Source organism: Cheilinus undulatus, linkage group 5 (assembly GCF_018320785.1).
Source record: "Cheilinus undulatus linkage group 5, ASM1832078v1, whole genome shotgun sequence".
Taxonomy (NCBI): Eukaryota; Metazoa; Chordata; class Actinopteri; order Labriformes; family Labridae; genus Cheilinus; species Cheilinus undulatus.
Window position 1 is genome coordinate 4,078,673 of NC_054869.1, and position 16,971 is coordinate 4,095,643.

The 16,971-nt window shown below is 38.5% G+C and overlaps 1 protein-coding gene across 1 annotated transcript; it reads left to right on the forward strand.

The window, feature by feature from the left end:
- The first annotated feature begins 1,658 nt into the window (after window positions 1-1,658).
- srp19 (signal recognition particle 19) lies at window positions 1,659-9,244 on the forward strand. Its single transcript, XM_041787906.1, has 5 exons — window positions 1,659-1,851; window positions 4,763-4,838; window positions 5,744-5,815; window positions 5,910-6,018; window positions 8,735-9,244. The coding sequence occupies exons 1-5, from the start codon at window positions 1,814-1,816 to the stop codon at window positions 8,863-8,865; spliced, it is 426 nt and encodes a 141-aa protein (XP_041643840.1). The 5' UTR covers window positions 1,659-1,813; the 3' UTR covers window positions 8,866-9,244.
- The last annotated feature ends 7,727 nt before the right edge of the window (window positions 9,245-16,971 follow it).

Genomic DNA, 16,971 nt, shown 5'->3' on the forward strand with positions numbered 1-16,971 from the left:
ATTTGTAAATATCTACTCAAAGTGCATGGACAACTTTGCATGAGAAAAAAACATGTTGTAGTTTCATTAGCAACATTAAAACATATTCTGAGTAATTCCTTGTAGGGCAAATGTTAAAGATTTTAAAGTGTGTCTCCTTTGCGTTAGGTGTGCAGGGAACCTTAAGTACACTGTCATTAGTTTGCATGTTGAGTTTTTATCAAATTTGTGTAGGATATTATTTTTATTATGTCTTCCAAAGAAAAAAATATCAGTGAGACAAGTCATAAAGTTTTTTTTATTTATTTATTTTTAATTTTATTTTATTTTTTTTTATTTTGAGTAGTAAAATCCCTTTCATTGATGGGGGAGTCAAATATGGTTGTGTGGTTCTATCTGTTAGAGCATTTGTCAAGAGAAACATAATCTCAATTGCCTGATGCCATTTGATGAAGTCTGACTTTGAAAGATTTAAACTATATTTAATTCAAAATTGTTCAAAACTTAAAGGATTTCCATCAGTGTCCTGTAAATCTGACAGACCATCTCGTACAAATGTGCAAAAAACCCAAGCAGTGGTAACCTCCTTCTGCTGAAGTAAGTTTTAACCAGAGTAGCTGTACTTTTACTAGAATACCGTACTCATGTACCTTTTCTACCTCTGCTGACTGCACAGTAGCACATAAAGAGAGATTGATTCCACATCGCAAAACAGCTGTAAAAACTGGAGCATTGATATCTCAGGGTCAAACATTTTGTGCAAGATTTTTACTCTCAAAGTGTAATTTTAACTCCATTCTGAGTGAAATGGTCTTCAGGAGTAATTCAGGAGTGTTAGTGCTGATCCACCAGTGTTAGTTCAACTCTGTAGAGTCAAACTGATCTAAACTCTGTGATCTCAAATCTGGGGTGTGTGGGCAGAGTTCCCCATCATGCCCTTGGGCAGAGTGTTTAGATGTGTTGAGTTGTGTCTGAATATTGCCTGTTTTGTGCAGTGATCCTTGCTGAGGTTCTTTTGATGATGTTTTCTGGTGGATTGTTGTTGTTTTTGACATGAGAAACATCTACACCATGAGTGAAGTTATTCACTGAGTTAAAGTCTGACTTAAAGTTTTCCTGACAGACATAAAGCATTATTCACTATGCATTGTTGACTATGAAGTTGACTCTGCTTTGTTCTTGCCAGAGGCAACTAACCTTGCCATAGATTTTCAAGCATTACTGCAGCTCTGTCATAGTGTAAAATATTAAACACTTTCAAAAACATAGGTTCACTACAGTGGTGGTCCAATATAGACTAGTTTTAAGTGCTAAATTTAATCCTATGTGAGTTTGATTAATGGGGTCATTTTTTCCTGTGAATTTAACTTTATTGTAGAGGTGTAACCTTAACAGCCTGGCCTGAGATCTATTCTTTAGTTGTAATTACCAATAAGGAAAGATCATATTTTACCGTACATCTCCTCAGTAGCTAACTCAGTGCTTGAAGTAAACTTTAAATTAAATATTTTTTATTTGTACAAAGGTAGATTTATAGACCAGCGCTCTTACTTTTACTGCAGTAAATTTTAAACAGAGTAACTGTACTTTTACTTGAGTACAACATTCATGTACTTTTTCCATCTCTGCCTACAGAGCACGGTCCACTGGGACACCGGCACACTTGGTACATTCAATCAAACGCACCTCTCGGTTGTCAATAGTCACCGTGCATGTGGATCAGCCGTATGATTTCCTGTTTTACGGCACAAATCAACCCGTCTTGTGAGCCTGTCGCTTTATCCAACCAAGATCCGATTGTCTGCAGTCAAATGAACAACAAAACCAGTAAATAATGGCTCATTTAACTGAAAACCCTGCCGACAAAGAGAGGTAAGTTCACATTAAAGCTAGCATGTTAGCCTAGCCTCAAACAAGCATAGCTCGTGCAGCGTAAAAACCCCATAGATGTTTTGGAAAATTAAGGAAAACGCGAAAATATGAAAACCTGGTTAGATTTATAATTTTCTTTTTTGTGAATGTTAAAATTGAAACACCACTGTACACTTCGGCTTACATTTAAAACAGTCTTACGCTTCTGATGAAGAAATAAACGACTTTTTTTTGTTTACACTGCACACGACAAACCTCGGTAGTTTTACATTAACGGCTCTGAAAATATAAATTATGTGAGCATTCAACTATCACAAACCCGACGTAAATGTCTACTTTAACAATCCTGTGAAGTATTGTGGCACACTAGAAACTCATTTTCCAACGGGCTCCAACGTTTTAAGGAACATTTCGAAGAAACTGTAGCATATGTAAAATTTGCGCAATTTTTCCATGAAGTTTGGTCCTCCTTTCTGTCTGTACGACAGTGGCGTAGTATCGCTAACGCTTTAGCATGACGTGTATGAAAACGGCCTTTTAATCGAGTTTTTTTCCCATTCAAATACTGATCCTATCAACTTTTTCAAAGCGAAGTTAAGGCAAATGAACACGAGGAATAATTGATGTTTGGTATCATTTTATATAAAGGGATATAAACGGAGTTAACGCTAGGTTTACTGTTCAGTTAGGTTGGACTAGTGCAGATATAGAGGGCCAGCCATTCATTCAGGCCAGGGTTGTTTTTACTTCTAATTCAGGGTCGAAAAGTGACTATTGTTGACTGACTAAATCAACAAATACATGGCAACTTTTGCAGCTGCTGGCAGGTGTTTAAATGTCCTTTAATGTTAAGCATATGGTTTATTAGAAAGGTGGTATAAAGGGCAAGCCAGGTGATTGTTTTCATTGATTTAGAGATGGATTCAAGCACAAGTGGAAGAACTTAAGACCATCATACTCAAGAAAAAAATACAGTCACTTTGGTTGATATTTATTCAATAGAAGTAAAAGTACTTGTCTATAAATCTACTCCTGTAAAAGTATAAAGTAGATCATTCAGAGTTTAGTCAGAGTACAGGGAGGTTAGATTTGATACCCAGGGGAATGTACAGTAAAATATGATCTTTTCTTTATGCACAATAACAACTAGACAATATTAATCTTTAACCAGGTTGTGTATTATAAATTGCACCTTAACCCAAAGTGAAAAGCAACAGCTGTTTTGTGATTAAGTGTGAAAACATGCTGCTACTGAACATCATGTGCTGTCAAAGTCAAACAACTGTCCAGTTTGAGAAAGCTTGGACCTCCTTGTTTTGGCTTTTGATTTTTTTACTCAGTACTTGGTGGATTTAAAAAATTAGGTAAGTACAATACTTACTTCAAAATATAATGAAGTAAAAGTAAAATTACTGTTTTAAAAAGTACAAGTAAACAAAAAGCTACTCAATTACAGTAATTGAAGTAAAGGTTTTTAGTCACTGTCCATCTTTGGATTCAAGCTGTCAGTTCACAGGAGGGATGGGGTCATTCATTTTTATACCGCCATCTTCTTAAAATAATGGCCTTAGTCTTTTTTTTTTTTTTTTGCCTCACTCAGCTCGTCATGATGCTGATCTGGTAAAATCACCAACATCCTCAGTTGAAGAGATCATACAATCCTACCCTTGTAGCATAATGGCCTTTGCCAAGAGTGTGACTTATAAACTTTTCAAGAGAGCAGCCTAGCGAGAGAAGTCATTGCCATGGAGGAGGATGATTTTTTGAACTATTGGTAACTATTCTACATTTGTGACCACCAATTTTGTCGACTAAAACTATGACTAAAAATGCTCTGATAATTTGTGAATTACTCCCTGATGTCAGTGTTAGGTGTGGCTCATTCACACAGGATGAGTGAATTCTGTAATGCACTTGAATTTACAGACATTTCTGAAGGAAAACATGAAAATCTGCACTGCTGCAGAAATTAAAATATGCAGTGAAATTTTGCTTCTAAAGTTCATACAAAAATGCAGTGTTGTGCACGTCACATTTTGCAGGTGACATTTGCCTCGTGTGTCCTGTACAGACTGTTAACCAGAGTTTATAATAGACACCAAAAAGTGCTTTAACCCTGTCTCTATATATATTTAAACTTTTTTTTAGAGCTGTAGCAAGCTGTCCATGACTAATAAACAAGTAAAATATCTCCCCGAACTTCAACATACAACTGTACCACTGGCCAAATTTGGCACTGGGCCTTGAGTTTGACGCCTGTGGTGGAAGGAATGATGATGAATAAAGAAAAAAGACTTCAGCTGCTGTAGGTCTGTTGAGCTAGCCTGAAACTCCATTGATTTATTTGTTCATATGGCCAATATTTACAGCAGGCATAGGCAGACTTTTACAGAAAAAATATGGGTTGTAAATATCAGCAGAAATGTTCCCATCTGCTGATACTGATATAATGCCGATAAAATCATGCATCCCTGAAAACATTCAATCTCCCCAAAACATTTTGCAGGCTGTATGAAACTGGCTCGCTGGTTCAACTGTATGACACACCTGCTCTAAAACGAGTGTAGAGTGCTTGTGGGGAAGCGGTGTGGAGGAAAAGGTCAACCCTTTATTCTGTCTATCAAATATCAAGAAAAGGAGAAAGGCTCTAAAATGAGCTACACTTCTGTGGTTCACATGAAATAGCTGACACTTTATTTGGCTTGTTTGCAAATGATAAATCCCTCTGGTGGACTATCAACAAAAATCCCACGTGTTTTCTGTTTGGGATGTTTCTGATCTGCACAAGCCAGAATACCAAAAATATTTAGACAGTGTTAGCAGTGATTATATTCTGATAATATTTTGGTTTAATGCTCAGCTCTTGCTGTGAGTGCTGCAGTGACTCCATCATGTGCTGGATGTGTTTCAGGTTCATCTGCCTGTATCCGGTCTACATCAACAGTAAGAAGACTTTGGCTGAGGGAAGAAGAATCCCCACAGAAAAGGTGACACATTTAACTGTCCTCCTCTTCTTCTTCTTCTTCTTCAGTTTGTTAAAAGATCTGTTTTTAGCAGCTCTATTTTTTGGCAAACGTTCCCATTCCTTGGCAATAAAAAAATTTAACTGATGTCACACACACTCAAACTCTGGCTTACACTACATTCTCTACCAGCACAGTGCTGTAGTTGTTTTCTATATTTATAGGATAAATGGCCTTAAGTTTGTTTCTCTTTTCTGCTGTTAATCAGTAAATACCAGGGACAGCCAAATTATATCTAAGGGGCATGTTCACCGTTGCTGTGGCAACACTGGGTGTTACATCAGAGTAGTAGTAGTTTTATTTTAGTTAGAATTTACTGCATATTTAACCCCCAGTGAAATTAATTAAACTTCATTACAAATAAAATCCAGTAAGATATTGAGCCAATCAAAAGGCTGAAGTTTTACACCTACCATTTATGCGAAACAAATTCAGCAACACAGCTCCTAAACTATTTGGTTCTGTTGAACCACAGAACAACAAAGTCTGCTAAAGAAGGAAGCAGAAACTGAAGCTGCCGTGAAGTTGCTGTGTGCGCTTCTTATTATAAAGAATCAAGATTATTCTCTGCCATCAGCTGGTTGTGCTGTCACCCAAGCTCTTCCCATAACATACAAACCTGAAGATGAGCTGACCCTAACCCTACATCTTGACTACGGTCCAGTTGTAGTTTGTTTTGAGGGGTAGTGATTCCCCTCTACTGTAGAAGTTATCTTTTGTTAGTCTTTTGATTGAGAGCCCCCTTGTGGTGAAATGTTCATCCTATGTATTTTCAAGACAAGGTTTCAAAACACCACGAGAGTATTGAGAATATGTCTTAATTTAACTGATGAGATGAATAAACTAATGGTGTCATGTTGTGTCTGCAGGCTGTGGAGAATCCATCCTGCACTGAGATCAGAGACGTCCTGACAGCCGCTGGGCTTAATGTTTATTTGGAGGTATTCACAACAACAACACAAATCCACAATTTATCAGAACCTGAAAACACTTCATATCAGTCTACAAATGTGTGAATCTCTGGATGTGTTACAGAACAAGATGCACCCCAGGGAGTGGAACAGGGACGTCCAGTTCAGAGGCCGAGTCAGAGTCCAGATCAAGCAGGCGGACGGGAGCTTGTGTCAGGAGAAATTCACCTCCCGTAAGTCTGACGCATACTTAATCACACACTGCTATGTGTGAGGAAATTATTTTAAAAAGATGCCAGAGGCATGGGAAATAAATGTACTGGATACCAAAGTCCAGTACAACAAAGGGTATACTTTATAATGTACAATTCCAAAAAAGTTGGGGCACTGTGTAAAATATAAATAAAAATCAGAATGCCGTTTTAATAATCCCATTAACCCATATTTTTATTCACAATAGAACATAAACAACAAATCAGGTAATGTAACTGAGACATTTTACCATTTCAGGAAAAATAATAGCTCATTTTGAATTTGATGGAAGCAACACATCTCAAAAAAGTAGGGACGGGGCAACGTTGGAAAGCCTGTTTATTACCCTTTTAAATGGTGCCACATTTGTAAGGATCATGCATTTGTGGGATGAGCAGCAGAGCTGAGTATGTGGGTTGCACCCATGAAAAATGTGCCAAATCTTCTCTGCCAATGCCAAACAGCTTATTTTGCTGTTGCTATTGACTCTTGTTTTGAGCTTCTGGTACCCCCAGGTGCTGCCAATCAGGTGCCTGATTGGCAGCACCTGTGAGCATGGGCCCTGCTACAGTGGTCAGTAGATGTCGGCTTCAAGAATCGGCATGCCATGTTTGACTGATCTGGATAGCGCCCGTCAGTTGGGCAACTTTAAGCTGGTGTTCCACAAAACCAAGATGCGGTATTGTTTGGAGTGAGCCCTAGTACCAACTCCAAACTGAAGGCCAAGTTCCATATAACGGGGAATGTCAGAGACAGGCCGCGAAGTGGGCGTCCCAGGAAGACCACACCCCAAGAATACTGTTTTCTCACCCTGTCAGCAAGAACTCTATCCTCGAAGGTGGCAACGCTCGCCCCCACAGAGCGGGGTTTATCAGAGACTACCTCCAGAATTTGGGAGTGGAGAGGATGGAATGGCCTGCCAGCAGTCCTGACCTTAACCCCACTGAACACTTATGGGATTAGCTTGGGTGTGCTGTTGGTGCCAGAGTGACCTACACAACCATGTTGGCTGACTTGAGACAAATGCTGGTTGAAGAATGTGATGCCATCCCACAGCAGTGTGTGACCAGGCTGGTGACCAGCATGAGGAGGAGGAGCCAGGCTGCTGTGGCTGTGTATGGTTCTTCCACACACTACTGAGGCTCCTGATTGTTAAATGAATTAATTGTTAAATTGTCAATATGTCTTGTTTCTTCAAACTTCAATCATCCAATCCACCAAACACCAAACAAGAGTCAATGGCAGAATCAGCTGTTTAGTATTGGCAGAGAAGATTTGGCACATTTTTCATGTTCCTTACAAATGTGGCACCATTTAAAAGGGTAATAAACAGGCTTTCCAACGATATAAGATTTATTACCAAGAAGCATTGTTACAACAAAGAAATAATGTACCAAACACAAATTGCCTACTTTTTGTTTAAAGTTTAATTAGGTCAATTGGCGAAAGGTCAGTAACATGACTGGGTATAAGAGGAGCATTTTAGAAAGACAGAGCCTCTCAGAAGTAAAAATGTTCACAGGTTCACCAATCTGAGAAGAATTGTGTGTAAAATTGTGGAACAATTTCAGAAAAATGTTTAATGTAAAATTGCAAAGACTTTGATTCCCACCCTCTACAGTCCATCAAATCATCAACAGATTCAGAGAATCTGGAGAAGTCTCTATGAGCAAGGGACAAGGCTAAAGGTCAGTATTAGATGCTGGGGATCTTCAGTCTCTCAGGGGCCACTGCATTAAATACAGGCATAATTCTGCCCTGGAACACTGTCAGGAACACTTCCTGAAATCATCATCTGTCTACACACAGTTAGCTGCGCTATCCGCAAATGACAGTTCAAGCTGGATCATGGAGAGAAGAAGCCATATGTGAACAGGATCCAGAGATCCTGAGGGCAGCATCTAAGATGGGCTGAGGCAAAATGGAAAACTGTTCTGTGGTCAAATTAATCAAAATTTGACAATCTTTTAGGATGAGGGGAGAGGAGAGGGAGCATCCAGCTTGTTATCCCGGCTCTGTTCTAAAGCCTGCATCTCTGATGGTGTGGGGTTGCATTAGGGCCTATGATGTGGGCAGCTCTAACATCTGGAAAGGAACTATCAATGTTGAAAAGTGGAGAGAGGTTTTAGACCAGCATATGCTCCCATCCAGGCAACGTCTCTGTCAGGGAAGGCCTTGACTATTTCAGCAAGACAATACTAAACCACATACCACATCCATCACAACAGCATGGCTTCACAATAGAAGAGTCCTGCTGCTGAACTGGTCTGCCTGCAGTCCAGACCTTTCACCAATAGAAAACATTAGTTACTCCTCACTTCCCAGATGTTTACAGGCTGTTGTTAAAAGAAGAGAAGATGCTACTGGATGGTAAACATAGCCCTATCCCTACTTTTTGAGATGTGTTAATGCTAATATTTCCATGAAATGGTAAAATGTCTCAGTTTCAACATCTGATATGTTGTTGATGGTCTATGGTCTAAATATGGGTTTATGAGATTAAAAACTTTTCGCATTCTATTTTAATTTTCATTTATAATGCCCTATTTTTTTTTTTTTTGAATTGAGGTTGTACTTAAGTAAACCATCTCCTTTTGCAGCATAACATGTTATCTCTGAAGAACCTGCTTCCCTCTTGTAATGTCTGTGTATTAATTGTAGTTTTTTACATGTTTCCTGTCCCCCTGATTCCCTCAGGTAAAGACGTGATGTTCTACGTAGCAGAGATGATTCCTAAACTAAAGACTCGGACCCAGAAGAGTGGCGGAGGAGAAACAAGCTCTCAGCAGGGAGAAGGAGGAAAGAAGAGCAAGAAAAAGAAGAAGTAGAACCACAGATGTAGACTTTTTTTTTTTTTCAAATACATTTTTAATTTTAGGTCATCGTGTGTGTCGGCCAGAATCAAACCCTGAGCGTACACAGGAGATGTTTTTGTTTTTTAAGGGTTTGATGACACTGTGACCTCAGAACTGATTCAACTGTAGGCTTACCGAAGTGAAACATCCGTTCTCCTTTATTTCTTCATATATTTTGACCTCACTGGCTGATTGGAGATCTGTGGAAGCTGCACACAGCTCATCATGTAGTTTCTAAAAACTCCTCCAGCAGCAGAAGCAGAGAAAGGAACTGATTTCTGTTATATTAAAAAACAAGATTACATCATTGTTTTTCCATCAAAACAAGATGAATAAATAGTTCATTTTCTCACTTTTTGAGTTGTTTCATTCACACAAACTGAAGAAAAAGTCAGTTTTTTGTCAGAAGCATCCTAGGTGAAGTTTCAGTAAATGAAGGTTTATATCACAGTTTAATATACGCTGCTTTGATTGTTAAGTTATGTCCAACATTATCACAGAGAGCTATTAAGGTGTCCCTTTAGATCATTGGAAATACAGTGATGTTACGGGTACGTCACAATAGAGGCCCGGAGTCAGGACCATCTCTCAGGACGTTTTTTGTTGCTTTTAGTTCACTGGTATTTCTAGTTGGATAATTTCTTGGGCCACTACATGTTGAAAAAATAGTCTGAACTTGGGACCATTTGGTTCTGTGGGGCCAAACTCCCCTTCCACTTTATTTTTCAAACCAAACCAGTCCAAATGAGAAAGTATGGGCTAACTTGCAAAAAAACAAAAGTAGCAAAACATCCTTAGGACTGGTCCTGGCTCCCAGCTAAAACTCCCATTTTATAGACCCACGTCTTCCCAGTGTAAGCGTACAAATATGTTTTAAAAATGTGATTGGAACGCATGATAAAGAAGCACATTTTTACTTGATTAGGGGTTATTTTAAGCCTGTGTGTGTAGTACTGAAGCTGTATATTTGCTCATTTTATCTCCATAAACTGATTATTCTGAAAACAGTGAGAAAAGTTTACAATGAACAAGAGTCAACAGTGACCTCTTCATGGATTTCATGTCCCTTAATCAGAGTTAAAACCTTTCAATTACAGTCTACTTTTTTAACACTAGAATTGCAGCAAACTGCTAAATTTCATTGAACATTTCCTGTGATAATATTGAATGAGGGGTCCTACAAGGCATGATTTCAAGACCCTTAACGTTTTTGATTTATGGAATGGTCAAAATATGTTTTTTCCCTCTGATGGTAGATTTTTATGTTACTTTATCAGGAATCATTTTTCATACGCTGTTTAAATTTGTGTGGTCTGAATTTTGAGTTGGTCGAGAACAAGGTTATAATCGTTTTGGATTATTCATTAGTTTGTTTTTTCGTTTTCACTTTCTGTGTTCGATTTCAGTTTAATTCTTACTGCCAGTTTTGTAGTTTAGTTTTTATTTTGCAAAAATGCTTTTAGTTTAATTTTTATTAGTTTTAGTGTCAGTTTGAGTCTTTTGGCTAGAGGTCAGGGCTGAGTGAACATCATATATTTTTAGAAACATACTCTAACAGGCTACTCTTCACTTATCATTTTATTGGTTAAAGATGATGTTTGGATACAACTCCAGACATAAAACTACCACTTTGTGAAGTCTTACCCAATCAATTCAGGCAATTTTACATTCCCCAGACTTAGGTGTAGGTGCCAGTCAGTATGGCTGTGTCAAAGACTAAAGCAAAGGATATTTTGTCCCTATTTTTATTTTAGTTTAGTTCTATACAGTTTTAGCTACAGTAGACCCCCCAGGAATAACGTGGTATACACCTTATTTACTTATTCAGAGCTTACAACACAAACAATGTGAACATGTGATTACAAAAATACATCAATATTTACAAATTCAAGGTGAAATCATATCGATACAACTGTTGTTGTTTGCTAGCATCGAGCGTTGGCTACTGTACTAGTATACATGTATTTAATATACTTCCGCTTTAGCACCGGAAGTTTCGCCCATATTCGGATTTGCAGTAGCGGCCCCAGGAATAAGGTGGATAACCCAATTATTCAAATTCATTTTCTGAATATAGATTTTTAAATTTTTTTATTTTTTTTTATGTTCTGTGTTTCGCGCACTCACATGCACGTGCGTCACTTTTTGCCATGGTAACATCCGTGACGTTTGATTCGAAGATCGATGTTCGATGTTTTCATGAAAACCCCGAACCTTTTTGGTGTCAGAGCGACCCCCTCCTCCGTTAAGTTAATGATTGTGCATTAATTGGGGATGAAGTGTGTGCTCTTGTCGGTAATATGCAATCTTTGATAAATGCCGAGGCTGCAGTAGTGAAACCAAAGCTGAATGAAGGTTCAGAATACAGGTAGTTTCTGATTTAGCAGACATCTAAACACACAGACACGTCCGTCACATGAACCAGTTAGATTATAACTGAGAAAATAAAGAACATCTTCCACGTTTCAGACAACACTCTTTTCTTCAAGTTTTCCTCTGAGCTCTGAATATTTATGATAAACAGGGATCTGATCCTGTGAGTCTGCGCAGTGATGCTGCTGATGACCCTGGGTCAGTCTGTCAATCGCACACTTTGCACAGCAGAGGTGTTAAATACTGTCTCACTCATTTTGGGGGGAAGAATCTCATTCTGTCTCAGAAAACCCCCAAACAAACAAGAAGAAGAAAAAAACAGAACTCTCTTGTCATTTTGAACACGCTCATGTGCATATACTTTAACATTTGGTTACAGCTGTGTTTAAAACATGAAACATGTGGAATAAAAGATGATCTAAAAGAGAAGAAGTGGAACTTCTACTCATGATTGAGCCTGGGTCCACCCTTTACTGCAGGGGTGTCAAACTCAACCGCAGCAGATTCAGGACTAACCCGAGGGCCTAGCAGAGTCACCTTTTTAACCACAAACTGTCAACCTTGTTTCACTGGTAATTAAACATATTAAATTTTTTTTTTTAAAAAGGTGACGATGATATATGATTTTGACTTTTAAAAGGTTAAAAAGATAAGTTTAAAGGCTCACAATCTGAGAAAAGTAAATTCAAAAGGTCAAAACATGAAATGGAAATTGAAAAATAATATTTTTTAATGGCAAATATATATAATATATAAAGAAAGTGAAAACCATGTGTTTAAAAGGTCAAAACATGAAATAAAATTTGTAATCATGAAATTAAGAGTCAGAATATCAATCAAAATTTTAAATTGTGAGTCTAAAAGGTCAAACAATGGGATTATGAAGTCAAACTTTGGAGTTAAAAATGTCAAAATATCACTTAAAAATTATAATTCTGAACCTTAAAGCTCAAAATATGTAAAAAGTCAAAATTATGAATTTTAATGCTCAAAGTATGAAATAAAAAGCCAAAATCCTAAGTTTGAGTCCAAATTGTGAGATGCTAAATTGAAAATGTGAAATTAAACCACAAATTAATTTCTTTTCCCACATTCCTTACTTCTTATCTAAATAATTTTACTCCTTACTTTTTCAGATTTTGTGACTTAACAAGGATATCTTAACTCATCACATTTTCATACTTGAGGAAATCTGCAGACCTCAGACTGATGGGACAGTTAAAACAGAAATATGAGATCATCTTTCAGGCCGGATTTAACTGTTCCAAGGGCCAGATTTGGCCCCCGGGCCTTGAGTTTGACACCTGTGCTTTACTGTGTTTCTGACTGTAGACTGGAGAGGTTCAAATCAGATAGAAACACTCACTTTTTGACTCTTTCAAATATTGGCTATTATAAAAATATGCCTGGATGTGTTCTCTCATTTATCAGAGATCGTATACAGAAATATATACTGTGGCTTTTAGACTCTAACAGATGGTTCGTTTTTGTGTTAGGGTGATGTAGTCTGACCTTACTTTTCTTTCTTTCAGTGGAGCAAACTTCCATCCAGGAGTAAAAGAGAGGAGCAAACAGAGAAAGGGAGGGAATGAGAGAGCAGAGTGGGTCAGAAAGGAATAAATCAGATAGTACCTATAGATCAGGGGTCATCAAGTACATCTGCACAGGGGCCAGATTTAGTCTCAACAGAAACTCTGGGGGCCTGACTTTCAAATACACAAAAATTAAAGAAATGTTTTATATTATTTTAGGCATTACCAGTGAGATCTATCCCTATTATCTATAACACAGCAGGCCTGAAAATCACAGAGAATGGGCCCTCCCCAGTTGTCATTTAGCACCAATATTAACCCATTTTTGACACTTTTAACCCTTTTTATTTTTTGGATACTTTTTGCCGCCTTTAGCCTCTTGAACCCAATTTTTGAAAGATTTGAACCCCCTTTAAACCACTTTTCCTGCATGTTTTATCCCCTTTGTGCCACTCATCAATTTTTGCCACACTTTTATCGATATTTTTCCCTTTTTAACCCCTTTTTTATTACTTTTTTCAACATGTTTTGCAACTTTTAAACCAATTTTAACCCATTGTTGATAAATCAACCATTGTTGATTTATTTTTCCTTAGCATTTATTGTCATTATTGAATCAAAAGTCACTAAATGAATCAGTCAAAAGACTGAAATTAGTATAAAATAGAGTAAAATACAATACTGGGGGGCCCCTGCTCCTTAAAAATATCCAGATGGTGCTGCAGAATAATACAAGTACATTTAGTAAAAATATTGATAATACATGGGAAATGTATGGTCAAAAAATACATTCAAATGCAGAAATATTTGTAAAAGTGAGGCAACATTTGCTCCTTGGCTAGCTGGTTAAGGGGGGCCCTGTGTAATATTCTTTATAGGGGCCCTAAATCCCTAGCTACGCCCCTGCGGGTGACATTACCACCATTGACAGTAACACAAGTGACAGTATCACCAGTGACAGTAACACCAGTCACAGTAACACCAGTGACAATTAGACCAGTTACAGTATCACCAGAGACAGTTACACCAGTGACAGTTACACCAGTGACAGTTATGCCAGTTACAGTTACACCAGTGACAGTTACACCAGTTACAGTACCACCAGTGACAGTAACACCAGTGACAGTACCACCATTGACAGTTACACCAGTTACAGTGCCACCAGTGACAGTTACACCAGTGACAGTTATGCCAGTTACAGTTACACCAGTGACAGTTACACCAGTTACAGTACCACCAGTTACAGTTACACCAGTGACAGTTACACCAGTTACAGTACCACCAGTGACAGTAACACCAGTGACAGTTACACCAGTGACAGTTACGCAGGTTACAGTTACACCAGTGACAGTATTACCAGTGACAGTTACACCAGTGACAGTTACGCCAGTTACAGTACCACCAGTGAGTTACACCAGTGACAGTATCACCAGTGACAGTAACGCCAGTGACAGTTACACCAGTGACAGTAACACCAATGACAGTAACACCAGTGACAGTTACACCAGTGACAGTTACGCCAGTTACAGTACCACCAGAGACAGTTACACCAGTGACAGTATCACCAGTGACAGTTACGCCAGTGACAGTTACGCCAGTTACAGTACCACCAGAGACAGTTACACCAGTGACAGTATCACCAGTGACAGTTACACCAGTGACAGTTACACCAGTGACAGTTACACCAGTGACAGTAACACCAGTGACAGTTGCACCAGTGACAGTAACACCAGTGACAGTTACACCAGTGACAGTTACACCAGTTACAGTACCACCAGTGACAGTTACACCAGTGACAGTATCACCAGTGACAGTAACGCCAGTGACAGTAACACCAATGACAGTTACACCAGTGACAGTTACACCAGTGACAGTAACACCAATGACAGTAACACCAGTGACAGTTACACCAGTGACAGTTACACCAGTGACAGTAACACCAATGACAGTAACACCAGTGACAGTTACGCCAGTGACAGTTACGCCAGTTACAGTTACACCAGTGACAGTTACACCAGTGACAGTAACACCAGTGACAGTAACACCAGTGACAGTTACACCAGTGACAGTAAACCAATGACAGTAACACCAGTGACAGTATCACCACTGACAGTTACACCAGTGACAGTTACACCAGTGACAGTAACACCAGTGACAGTAACGCCAGTGACAGTAAACCAATGACAGTAACACCAGTGACAGTTACACCAGTGACAGTAACACCAGCAACAGTAACACCACTGACAGTATCACCAGCGAAAGTAACACCAGTGACAGTAACACCAGTGACAGTATCACCACTGACGGTTACACCAGTGACGGTTACACCAGTGACAGTAACACCAGTGACAGTATCACCAGTGACAGTAACACCAGTGACAGTGACAAAAGTGACAGTAGCACCAGTGACAGTAACACCAGTGACAGTCACACCAGTGACAGTAACACCAATGACAGTATCATCAGCGACAGTAGCACCAGTGACAGTAACACCAGTGACAGTCACACCAGTGACAGTAACACCAGCAACAGTAACACTAATGACAGTTACAAAGTGACAGTAACAGCAGTGACAATAACAGAAAAACAGTCACAGACTTCCTGTGAGATTATTACATTACAAGGTCCTTAGCTAAAACCAGTCCAGTAGGACTAGGACATTATTTCCTATTCACACAGGAATATTTGGAGATTGTTAACATAGTTTTGACATATCATAAATAGTTCTTCTCTTACACTTTTTTCTTATGTGTAAATACCGCTTTAGATTAACACTGCTGCTCTCTTCATACCCACAGATGCTCTTATTCCTAGTTCCTCTTTCCAAGCACCTGATTTTATATTACTACTATTTAGCCATACATTTCAGGCATAACACAATTTACTATTTGAAATGTGTCACTCAACATTTGGCTGCAACAGCTGATCTGTGAGGAAGGTTGTTATGGATGCCTAATGATACCAAATCTATAGAGTGCAGAATAATATTCCCAGCATCACCTGTATAAAAACTGTTAACACTAACAGGAGATGTTCATATTTAATGCGAGACATCTCCCTTTCTCAACTTTCTCTCTCTTCCTCTGTCTGATCAGCTGTAGATACAGAGGTGACTTACGCGACCAGAAGTGTAATGGAAATTAGGAGAATGTTCACTAGTTGATTGGTCTTTGGCAGTTTAATACAGATCTAAAAATGTTACAATATCTATAGAGAGGGGAAGACAATAAACACTTAAGCACTGTAAAGTATGACCCTCCCTAGACTCTGTTGGTCCTCATCCCAGAACAAAAATGCAGTATGCCAATGAGTCATGTGAATCAGATGAGATTTAGACGTGGGTATAACCTATGAAGACTCCAAAATAAGTGGATTTACTGTGTATAGCCTGCACTCCATCACTCAGTGTAATTGCTTGAATTTTCCCTAAGGGTGAAGGAGTCATGTGTTCTATTAGTGGCCACATGGTGGTGCTGTTGAACCTGAAGTGTTACAAATACCCATCAGTTCCTCTTCTGCTCTTCTTCTGCTCTTCCTCTTCTTTCAATATTTGGTTTAAATGTTTACAGATACCCACATCACAAATAAACTCAGGATTCAAAGGACATTGTTTTATTCAAGCATACCCAAATTTATTGATTAACTGACAGATTTCCATTCTGATCAGATTAAATACTTACACCTACACTACTTCAGTTTGGACAGGAAGCCCAGCCATCAGACACTTTGCACATCTTTTTCTTACACCACTTTATTGAAGGAGCTTTAAACCATCCAGTAATGACTGTTGTCATATTAGTTATGACTGTTTCAGTAAGATTATTTTTCCTTTTCAAAGAACAGACCCCCTTCTACTTTCTGTCTCTTGTTCCCAGTTTCTTAGACATATTTTCATTTAAAACCAATCATCCGTTTCATTCATGAATTTTTCCTCCTTACTTCTTCTGATCCTTCAGACTTTTCAATATTTTCTTATTAATTCATGTAAAGTTGTAGCTGTAGACAGCTGTGTGTTTGCTGCTCTTTGATTGTCGAGCTCCTCATCAGTCACATCACATCAGCTGTTCACCCTCTGTAATTTAGCTCTACTTATTACAATTCAGCAGAAATCCATGCTTTCTTATTTTATATTTTTTTATTAGGCAAAGTGTGAAATGAAACAGGTGACATAAGT

What these genes read in the sequence shown, in the direction of transcription:
- srp19 (XM_041787906.1), top strand. Translation starts at nt 1,814, where the DNA reads ATGGCTCATTTAACTGAAAACCCTGCCGACAAAGAGAG. An exon ending in GAAGAATCCCCACAGAAAAG is followed by an intron (nt 4,839 to 5,743) that starts GTGACACATTTA and finishes TTGTGTCTGCAG; the next exon opens with GCTGTGGAGAATCCATCCTG. An exon ending in TCAGGAGAAATTCACCTCCC is followed by an intron (nt 6,019 to 8,734) that starts GTAAGTCTGACG and finishes TGATTCCCTCAG; the next exon opens with GTAAAGACGTGATGTTCTAC.